At 50.2% G+C, this 11,179-nt stretch overlaps 1 protein-coding gene across 2 annotated transcripts in view; it reads left to right on the forward strand.

Annotated features, from left to right (window-relative positions):
• The window catches only part of URB1 (URB1 ribosome biogenesis homolog), an 81,101-nt gene that overhangs the window by 68,436 nt on the left and 1,486 nt on the right, over positions 1-11,179 (forward strand). The window contains exons 33-39 of one of the 2 annotated variants that reach the window (XR_003727897.2): positions 860-966; positions 1,501-1,644; positions 2,795-2,904; positions 4,013-4,210; positions 5,533-5,774; positions 6,387-6,986; positions 8,312-8,860. Coding sequence is in view for 1 of the 2 variants with exons in the window: in XM_015133032.3 (XP_014988518.3) it covers positions 860-966; positions 1,501-1,644; positions 2,795-2,904; positions 4,013-4,210; positions 5,533-5,774; positions 6,387-6,986; positions 8,312-8,493 (1,583 nt within the window). In the remaining variant the exon portion in view is untranslated. Of the gene's footprint in view, positions 1-859; positions 967-1,500; positions 1,645-2,794; positions 2,905-4,012; positions 4,211-5,532; positions 5,775-6,386; positions 6,987-8,311; positions 10,255-11,179 lie in introns of those variants that run through there. The other variant, XM_015133032.3, reaches the window with a different exon arrangement.

Here is an 11,179-nt window from a genome sequence, read left to right on the forward strand (position 1 = left end):
TACCATCAGGGACCACAGGGTGCTTTTAGTATAACATGGTTCTATTTCAGATGAGGGAACAGCCCACTCACTGTTTCCACCCCATCCCCCACACTCATAACTGAGGCTCCCGAGGGTAGATAGCTTGTCAAGGCCCCACAGTTCGTTCACAGTCAAGTTGCTATTAGAATTCAGATCTGATTTTCATCTGCTCCCATTTCATTTTATTCCATGGGTTTACTTGCCTTGGAGATTTGGAAGGGGAAGAAAATAATTGGCAGAGACCATGACGGTTTTGGTCCTGGGTGTGGCTCTGTCCCACACTGGTGCTCATGTCGGGGTGGGGCGTGTGCATGGCAGCTTGGTCATGGGGTAGACTCATTGGCGATCCAAGGATAGGAGATGGCAGGAGCTAGGGTGTCTGTTGCCTCTGCCTTGTTGCATTCCAGAGGCACTCAGCAGTGTCTGAGCCTCCCCTGCTGTGACGGTTCCCTTCAGTGAGAAGCTAGAGGCAGGTGCAGCAGGTTGTTGTGGTGTCAGCCCTGATCTGTGGGATGTGTGACCAAGTCCCAGCCTTCCCACCTGCTGGTTTGAGCCTGTGCTGTAGGACGGGAGCTGGGGAGGGGGAGGTGGCGAGGTCCCTGAAGGACTCAACGTCCAGCAGTGGTTTCTGAGCCAGGAGAGCAAGCCTGTGTGCAGTATAGAGCTGAGGTGTCGAATTGTGTTCTCATTCTCGAGAGCCAGTCCTCTAGGTCAGGATACAAAAGTTCCTGGGAGGGGATTTATGTCTGATACCCAGAACGCCGGCCTCTGAGTGCTGCCAGACCAGGGGGCGTCCTGCTGGGGCCTGCCATGACTGACCGTCTGCCTGTGTTCTCAGAGGAGCACATGTATCTGAAGGTCAGCAACTTCCTGCTGTCGCACGAGTACTTGAACATGGACAAAGTGCCAGGTTTCTACCAGTTCTTCTACAGCTCCGACTTGGAGGTATGCTTCCACAGTCCTCATGGCCTTCCACAGGCCCCTGAATTGATTATGCAGCCGCCATTGTCTACTGCCGTTTTCCCCATGGATACTGTGTGCTGCACAGCCCACACGATTGTGCAGGCAGTGACCACGCAGGCCTGCACTTCGGAATGCCTCTGTGCTGTGGCCTCACTTCTACATGGTGCCCCACACCTTCAAAACTCTGCTTCAGAGTCCTGAGCTTTACGACATTCTCGTATTTTCTGGTGAATCACTGGGTTAAATATTAAATTCTTTTTTTAGATATTCATATTAAATATTCTTTCATAGAATACCTATCTGACTTCAGTATTTAAACTTGACTCGATCGTCCATTTTTGACCTGAAGAAATAGAATCAAAGATGAGATCAGGGATTTTTCATTATCAGACATGGAGGTCAGGGCTGCTGTGTTACAACCTTTGCCGCCACTTAAAAATAGTAGTGTTTGAACAGTTGTCAGATGAAAGGACTTTCACTTACTTAACAACGGTTTTTTGTGTGCCTGGGTTATAGCAAAAATCGGAGCAGGAGTGGGTGTTTGGCCTTCTGCGGCAGGGGATCCGTGACAAGCAGTGCTATGAGCTGTGTGCCCGCCGTGGCATCTTCCACATCATCCTGTCCTTCTTCTACAGCCCACTGTGTGACGAGGCGGCACAGGTACATGGGTTCCGCAAGCCTATTTGAAAGCGAGAGGTCTGTGCGGCTTCTTAAGGTTTTGTTTGGAAGTCAAGTCCGTATGAATTCAGTTCCCAGCCTGGACATGACCGACCTAAACCTGGCTCTCAGTTAGGGGAAGTGAGACACTGACAGCGCCTGTCCCGCTCCCTGCATGCAGAGCAGGTGGATTCACTCGAGGCTGCACTGTTGTGACCCCCCAGTGTCGTGTGTCCTCTGCATATTCTTTACTGTGGCCCTCCTACTGTGTATATGGCCCTTGGCATATACGAAGGCCATCAGTGGGGCGTACTGATCACTAATCATGAGCCTTCGGAGTGGCCAGAAAGTCTAGAAACCCCCTGTCAGTGACTGAGGTGCTTTGGAATCACCAGGATTTCACCTACTACAGAAGTTGGGGGCCATTAGAACTCATTTAGAAAGCAAGAGTCAGGTTGAAACAGACAGCCTCACCTAACCAGTCAGGAACCAAGAGCTGGTGTGTGTGCCTTCTAGATATTACAGGTAGGTGGTAGAAGGAAATAGGAAAAGCCTTTAGTATTTTGATTAATTTCTAGCATAGTCAGCTTTTGTTTCTCATATGTAAAATGTGGGTAAATAGAGTAAGTCAAGATGAAGAAGCCCATTTGATTAAACTGAATTTGAGTATGGTAACTTTTTGTTTTTTGTGGCATGTGAGAATTCTGAAGCACCCCACGAACACGTCAGGGGACAGTCCCATTTTTATGTCCTCCCTTCCAGGTGGTAAACACAGGGTTGCGTGGCTCATGGCTGGTGGCCAGTGGCTGGCCTGGAGGCGGGCCTCACAGAGTCCCTGTGCCGGCGGCTGCGCGTCTGGGCCATTGGCTTCTGTGGTGCAGCTTTGCTTGTGGGTGGGCTCCAGATGATGGATTAACGGAAGTGGGATCCCCCGGGCCCAGAGATTGCTGTGGAAGTCTGTGTCTTCTGGCTGTCACTTGTGGGGAAGGGCACGTTCGTACACGGCCACCACTCTGACAGACTTAGCACAGCAGGCTTCATTTGCAGCCGCCACCTGTAATAGCACCATACCATTACATTTTTAAAACGGTTTCTTTAATCAAGTAAATTGGGTTTTCTCACTGAAGAGTAACTTCTTGTTTGGGGTTTTCAGAATTGGATTCTGGAAATTCTACAGAATGCTGCCCAGGTTGCCAGATCTGCCTATGAAATCATACGAGACTATAGCCTTTTAACATGGATTTTACACATCCTTGAAAGCAAGTAAGTACCTTTTGCATGCGAGGTGCGCGTCAGGTGGGAAGGAAAGGAACAGAAACAATGGTATCTGCTGCCAGCTCTATTGGTTGGAAATGTCCAGTAAAATCCATGCTCTCTGAAATGCAGCGTTCTCCAATGCTACCATATGCCTGGCAGTCCTGCTCCTGGCAGTGCCAAAGTGCCTTTCCTCCATTCACAGCCTTTCCTTGAGTGTCTCTTGTCTGCCATGGGACAGCAGACACCAGCTGCTGTTCACATCTGGCAGAGTCTCTGCCAGCCTGTCTGGCTCTGTTCTGCTCAGGTCAGGCTCCTCCCCTGGTGTCCCAGCAGCCTTCTGTGCTCTGAAGTAGTGTCCTGTTCGCTAAGGCTTTAGCAGCTGCAGCCGTCTGTTGCAGGAGGGCCGGTCTAACAGCTTACAGGGCTCTGCTGTCAGTGCAGGGTCTGTCATCAGTGACGAGCCCGCATTGGAGGAACAGCACCAAGGGTCTGAACTTGATGATTTATTATGATTCCTGATTCTCCTGCTGTTTGAGACTGAAAAGATGAAGACCCTGTCACAGCAGACAGCACTTGGCGGGAGGGCTCTGTCTTACAAAGAACTAACTACTATAATAAGCCTGGGAGAATGCAGGCCCTTCTGTGCATTTTTTTAAGTATTTCCTGAAATTTCTCTAAAAGAAAGTAATATATCCAAGTATACCTGCAAACAACAAAAAAAAGGGGGTGTGGGGAAGAAATTAATATCCAAAATTAGAATGTGTATTTGGACATCAACTTCAGTACTGTTTCAGGTTTATAAAAGGCATAATTAGCTAATGTTCCTGGCTAATAATGGCTTGTTTTAGAAATTGAGTTGTTATCATGAACCGGACAGTTTTTATTAGTGTGCCCCAGTGGCTGCTGAATTTTTGGAGGGACTTAGGGCAGTCTTCTGTTAGGAAGGGGCACCTTGTCCTGTGTGGAAGCTGCGTTCGTATAGCAAGCACCCTGTTTTTACTTGGAGACTATGCTTGTCTAGGGGGATGAGCAGATAGGATTATGGAGGGGGATCGTCTGATCCTGCTGAAAGGACAAGATGTGGCAGATTGAAGGCTGCTGTGCTTGGTTTTAGGTTTCTGGAGACTCCGCTGCTGTCTAATGTGATCTCCTTGCTCCACACACTGTGGGTGACCAACCTGGGGGATAAGGCAGTGGAGTGGGAGAGCCAGCACCCTTGCCAGCCTGGTTCCCGGGAGCCCACCAAGCGGCTTGCCTTGCACCTGGTCAACGAGTTCCTTTATGTTCTTGTCGTGCTCATGAAGCACCTGAGGTGAGTTCTGCCCCCGCCAGGGGGTCCTTCCTGGCCTCTTGGATGCTGTGTTGGTCTGCCACCTGTGGACACCATGTCTCGGTCACGACTCTGGCTGTACCAGGGGAACGCTGGGCTGTGTGACCTGCTGTGGATTGGGGCAGAGTACCAGTGTCAGGTGTAGGTAGTATCAGAACATCTATTTCATTAGCTCTTTCTTTCCCCTTCAACTTTATAAGGCTTCTTGTCAAGGCCTTGAGAACTTAACATACTTTTCAAACCCGAATATGCATTGTTTGAGGTCATTTTTTAGCTGGCGAGCCATCTACCTTGATACTGTGATTCAAACACTAGAATCAAGTGATGTTTCATAGAAAGAAAGTATTTTCTATGACTCTAACATAAGACAGGGTATTCCCAAGGTTGCCTCTGCCTTCATTATATTAGCCTGTGAAGACTCATTGTCCATGAATTCTCTTGAATGTTTCAGTATTTTCACCTGATCCCTTGGAGTCATGCTTTTGGTTTCCTCGGAAGAGCTAAATTTCCCTCCGAATCTACCATGTTACAGAAAATACACAGTGTGCACTCATTATTTCTGATTTGGGAGCCAAGTGATGCTAACCGGAACCAGAAGGTTGATAGCAAGAGGATTGTAGTCTCAGAAGGAAAAATGTCTTGATAAAGAACAAGGCCTTTTGTTTTGTATTGTTTAAAACTAAATTGTTAAGTCCATGCTGGATAGTCAAAGTTTCCTATGTAGGGATTGTCGGAAGACATGCTGGTGTCTAAGAACCAATTGCTATTTAAAATACTGGTTTTACGTTTACAATTGCGTGGAAGCGATGTTACAGGATTTAACTCTCTTGGAGTTCAGGGAGATCTGTTTCCTCCTGGTGGCCATCAGTCAGGTTTTGGCCGTGGGTGATGACGCTGTCCCAGGGCCTCCCTGAGTTTTTCTCACTTCAGACTGGTGGTCAGCGAGCAAGGGAAATGGGCAGGCCCAGAGTGGAGCCCTCGCAGGCCCTTGGCACCCTGGCTGTTTGAGGTGGCCAAACTCAAGCTGTGTGTTTGGCCACCCTGTTTAGCCAGGGTTTCTGGAAGCTTCTGTGCCTCTGGGGTGCAGATCATACTCCAGGTCCCCTTTGTGCCTTGCTGGAGTGGCTCACTTTTCTTTTCTGCATCCTGGGGGCCCATGCTAGATGTCTGCTGTGCAGGAAAAGCTGGTTCCTGCAGGAACTGTGTGTACCTCTGGGTGTGCAATGTCGTCAGGCTGCCGCAGTGCTGCCTGCCAGGCTGGGGAGGCAGCCTTTGCTCAGTCTGTAACATTGGCTCCCAAACAGGCCCACCTTGGCCCCCATCCAGCTGACCAACTTCTTCGGGACACTTGAGTCTGTGCTGAGGTACCGGGCCACCGTCATACAGGCCTTCAAGGACCTGAACAGATTCACTGTAAATGAGACAGTGCTTTCCACCAAGGACGTCCTTGTCCTCTTGCACAAGTGGAGCCTCATTGAAAGAGACCTCAAGCTCCAGGAAGACCTGAGAGCAGCCATTGAGAAGGGCCAAGCCCGGGAGCTCATGAGTAAGTGTCAGGACCCAGGACTGGCCCAGATTAGCCAACACCTCTCTCTCTCCCTCTCTCTCTCTCTCCCTCTCTCTCTGCCTCTCAGCCACATTTCCAAAGCTAATGAGGCTCAGAGATGGGACACATCCATCTTGGAGCCCTGGAGGGGGAGCTGGGCAGCCTTTGAGTTTCAGCCCAGCTACTGACTAGCTGTCTGTCTTTGGAGAAGTCACTTCACCTACGTTAGTGTCAGGGTGCCCACTTGTAAAGAGGCTGGGGGTGGCTGTGAGCTACTTGCTGCCACCTCATCCTGTAGTGCAGGGTTAAGGAAAAGACTGGAACCAGACCTCCTGGACTGAAGCTCTGATGCTGCCCTGATTCCCTGTGTTTAAAGAGGACAGTAATGGCGCCTGCCTCACGGTGTGAGGATTAATGAGTTGGTTATAACAACAGTGATGACAGGCATAGTGAAACATCGAGCACTCACCAGGCTCCTGACGTGGGAGCAGGGCCAGGTGCTCAGGACATGCAAGCCGCCCTGCGTGTCCCCCATTGACACCTCCCCACATCTGGATCTGTGTGGGCAGGAGGGACCCCCGTCTCACTACCTTCTCTTTGTGCATTTCACAGAAATGCTCAAGGATAAAAACAAGCCTGTCGTGCCAGCCCGAGCCAAAGGCCCACGGGGCCGAAAGAGGAGGCTTGGGGAGGCAGAGGAGATGGCCGACCCTGAGCTGATGGCATCTACCTTGGAGACATGCAAGGGCCTCCTGAGGTCCATCTTGACCTACTGGGGACCAGTGATCCCTGTTCCTGACCCCACTCAGGAGCCTGTGGACTCAGCCAGCCCCGAGAGCAATGCACCAGGCCCCGTGTATGCCGCCGCTTCCGTGGCAGTCAGTTGGGTGCTGCGGTCGGTGGCCGAGCACCCGCTCAGCAGGGCAGAGGCTGCAGGACTGGTTGGCTGGCTTAAGAGCCACATTTTGCCACACCCTGTGGTCGTGGCTGACCTCCTTAAGGATGGTGCCGTGAGGAGCAGCATATTCAAGCTGTATAGCCGGCTCTGTGGGGCCGAGGGGCTGGCGGGGCCTGCGCAGGAGGTGGCCTGCCTGTTCAATCTGGTCATGCTGCAGCTGGTGGCCGCCCAGGGCCAGGCAGGGAGCCCCTTCCACCCGGCCATGGAAGCTCTCTGCCTGTCTTCTCTGAGTGAGAAGGACGAAGCCACACGAGGTAAGGCTGGTTTTTTCGTTGGAGGCTGAAGAAATGGATGCAGAAGTGGGTCTGGGGCGGGAGTGACTTCTATGCTTGGAACGCTTAGGTTTCTGCCGACTTCCTCAGCTGGCTATTGTGCCTGTTTAGGTGGCTTCTTACGGTTCTGGGGTTGTAGAGAACTTGCCACTGGGCAGTGAATGTGAAGGGAAGGAAGTCTTTGTCTTCGCTTACAGGGGAAACCTTTGGTGCTGGTTATGTTGACGGCGCAGAGAGGGCACTGCAGAACCTTTGCATCCCTCCACCCCGCGGGGCAGTCGGTTTCCGACCATTAACCACATGACGAGCTCTGTTTCACGTGTGGCCAGCTGCGTGTGTGCGTGTGTGTGCGCATGTAGCTTCACATGCGTACAAATGTGCCCATGTGCAGTCTGTGTACTTGGCAGTCACTAGGTAGGAGCCTAGCAGTGTGAATGAGTGAGTAGCACAGGCTCCAGGGGGCCGTTAGAGCTCCAGGGAGGTGCGTGTGGTAACCCGGAGGGCTATCCTTTCACGGAGGAATGTGGGGGTGCAGGGGAGGGAGGAGCCAGCAGCCTAGCGGGTGGACTCACCTGGTAGCAGGGGCGACCTCACCCTCTGGTCTGGCCGCAGTTGGGGAGTTGGGCCTTTTTGCCTGCAAAGCTTTCTCTTCCTCCTTACCCGTGCCACTGAGGAAATGGTAGGAAATGATTCTGGGAGGTTCTTCTCAAACTTCAGTCTCATTCTTGGCATGGACGGTCAGAACCAGACTGAGACTTGTCTTGTAACAGCTTTTTGAGGGGATCCACACATGTTCATCAGAAGAAAGATAAATTTTGCCAGGCACAGTGGCTCACACCTATAATCCTAGCACTTTGGGAAGCTGAGGTGGGGAGACCGCTTGAGACCAGCCTGGCCAACATAGTGAAACCCTGTCTCTACAAAAGTTAGCTGGGCGTGGTGGCACATGCCTGTAGTCCCAGCCACTCTGGAGGCTGAGGTGGGAGGATCACCTGAGCCCAGGCCGTCGAGGTTGCAGTGAGCTGAGATCACGCTACTGCACTCCAGTCTGGGTGACAGAGTGAGACCTGTCTTTTTCTTAAAAAAAAAAAAAAAGAAAGAAAAAAATTTTTTAGTAAAAAAGATTAACACAAAAGTTAAGCAAAGGCAGAATGAGTTGTTGTATCGGTCTGCTCACCTTGGGTTGCACAGGCCTGTCGCACGGTTTATTTGGGCACTTGGCAAAGCCATTGCATTGTGGGCAGGATGACCTGTTTTCGAGCTGAGCAGGTGTGCATCCTGACGGCCTATCCCCTGCTCTTGTTCAGCCTCCGCAGCATTCCTGGTGTCTCTCTACATAAAGGACATCTGGCTGGGGGCCCAGCGGCCTGACACCCTCTTAGCCCACATCCGGATGGTGTGTGAGGCCGCAGATGATGCGCCAAGCAGTGAAGAGGAGGCCATCGTGGTGCTCTGCAAGGATGTCGCCAGTGCAGCCTCAGATGCTTGACTCCTGCCGGCCAGCGCCTTGCGCCCTGATGACCAGAGCCTCAAGAAGTTTGGTTGAGTCAAGGGTTTCCGGAGAAGGTGTGGGAAACAACAAGTTCAGTACATTGACTCAGTTCTCTGACAAGAAAAGTCGAGAGGACTTGATTGAACAGGCCAGTAAATGATAAACTCGGGCCTGTGTGTGCCCCGCATCAGAGTTGCAGGGAATGTGGGGACTTCCAGGCCATGAGGCCCATCCATTGCCTCGTCAGGCCAGGCCAGCCCCTTCCTCTGTAGGGGCTTGGAGCTCGTCACAGGAAATAGCTCAAGTTTGAGGCACTTCTGAATGCAGAAGAGATTCATGTGTGTTAAAGCTGAAATGTCAAAAGGTATCAGGTTTTTTTTTTATAAAAACGAAGAGATATGTTTAAATTTTATTTTTCAGCTGGGTGAGGTGGCTCATGCCTCTAATCCCAGCACTTTGGGAGGCCAAGGCAGGTGGATAACCTGAGGTCAGGAGTTCAAGACCAGCCTTCCCAACATGGTGAAACCCCATCCCTACTAAAAATACAAAAATTAGCTGGACGTGGTGGTGCACGCCTGAAATTCCAGCTACTCGGGAGGCTAAGGCAGGGGAATCGCTTGAAACTGGGAGGTGGAGGCTGCAGTGAGCCGAGATTGTGCCACTGCACTCCAACCTAGGCGACAGAGCAAGACTCCATCTCAAAAAAATAAATAAAGTTTATTTTTCTATAAAAAGTCATAACAAAGTTTAGTATGACTTTTTGAGTAAGTTAATTTCTGCCAATGTTTGTTAATTATTTTATTAAATAAAAGATGTTGCACTGAATCCTTAAAGTGTAAAAGTGATTTGACCTCTGCTTTGAGAAGACAGCCTGTAATTTTTAAAGTTATACTTCAAAGAGGGGATTTTGAATTTTATAAATGCTTATTAATAAATGTCTATTTTTGTAAGGTTTTTGTGTTTTCCTTTCATTGTTAAAGAGGCTAGTTTTGTTCCACATAGGCCTGCATTTATTTTAAAGGTCAGAACTTTACTATTAATGGTCATATATTCGTTGCTGTTGTAGCTGACAGTCATGAAATTTCGTGGTTTTCGCAGTTAAAATTTCTGTCTGTTCCTTTAAAACCCTCTTGCATTCTTGGGGTCTGCTCTGTGGCCTAGGACGTGTTTGTTTTATTTGCCATATAACGTACATCACGCTGCCTTGGTTTTGTCTGAAACATTTACACTTTTATTTTCTTTTTCTTTTTTATTTTTTTTGAGACAGAGTCTCGCTCTGTCACCCAGGCTGGAGTGCAGTGGCCGGATCTCAGCTCACTGCAAGCCCTGCCTCCCGGGTTCACACCATTCTCCTGCCTCAGCCTCCCGAGTAGCTGGGACTACAGGCGCCCGCCACTGCACCCGGCTAGTTTTTTGGGTTTTTGTTGTTTTTGGTTTTTTTGTATTTTTTAGTAGAGACGGAGTTTCACCGTGTTAGCCAGGATGGTCTTGATCTCCTGACCTCATGATCCACCCGTCTTGGCCTCCCAAAGTGCTAGGATTACAGGCTTGAGCCACCGTGCCCGGCCCCTATTTTCTACCAGTGTTCTTTAGAATTGTTTGTTTTAGGTGACTTAAAGTTTTAACTAAAGCATGAGTAACACTTGTTGGCATACAGTCCCTTCACCACAAATAATTGTCTTGCATTGTCTACAAAGCAAGGATCAGTTACCTCACTTGTCCCCCTTTCCTACCCAAATAAACCTTACAACGCTGTTATTTGAGACTGTCCTGAAGTTGAAATCCGATGTTTAGATCCAAGTTGGACTCAGGCAAGCACTGCTCCAGCAGAACATTCTCTTCCTGGTTCCCTTTAATCTTTATCCCCCTCTCCGAGGCCTGTCGATGGAGATTCCTTTGGTTATAGGCACCTCTGCTCGTTCATGCAGAGGGCATTGGCTGGAAGGACACTGGTCTGGGGAATATCCCTGAACCCCATGCCTCTGGGGGCGCGGGGAGGGGCATCGAGCAGGTGGGATGGATTTCCACAGCTTCATCCCCGGCTCCAGGCCTAGCTGCCTCCCAGGTTCTTAGGGCCCAGCAAGTCAAATACATGCTACGTCAGGTGGCAACAAGTGCTCCAAAGCCGAGTTCAGCTCAGTCAAGTGAGGACACATTTTCAGCACCTCACCTTCTTTTCTGCATCTCTGGAGCTCATCAGTCCTGCTTGTCTTTGTTCTCCCTTCTCAATCCACTGCCCTGACCTTGTCCATGTATTTTCCAGTCACTTAGCGTGGAGGAAGGGAATCTCATCCCATGGAGAATAGATGGTACATGGTCTTCACCTGACTTAAAATATAAAGTGCTAAATTAGAAATAAGTGGGGCGGGGGCAGTTATTTTAAAAATAAAACCTACCAACTTGCTGCCGGAAAGCTGTAGGGGACACATGGCTCTTCTGGGATTTGCAGTGTGATGCTGTCTCCTCTCCAGGAACAAGGCTGCTGGGCACTAGAGGACTGGATCCTTCAAGGGTCCCAGATCCACTGTCACATAAAGTCACATCCAGAAGGAGACCTTTCCAGGGCTCTTTGTGTTTGTGACAGCGTTTGAGCATAGGCCCTGCTTACCGGGCCTGGCTGCTGACAGGCGCTGGCTGCCTGCCCTCCAGGGGAGAGACTTCCTTGGGCTCTGTCTTTGAAAGG

The sequence above is a fragment of the Macaca mulatta genome, chromosome 3, assembly GCF_049350105.2.
Source record: "Macaca mulatta isolate MMU2019108-1 chromosome 3, T2T-MMU8v2.0, whole genome shotgun sequence".
NCBI classification, from domain to species: Eukaryota; Metazoa; Chordata; class Mammalia; order Primates; family Cercopithecidae; genus Macaca; species Macaca mulatta.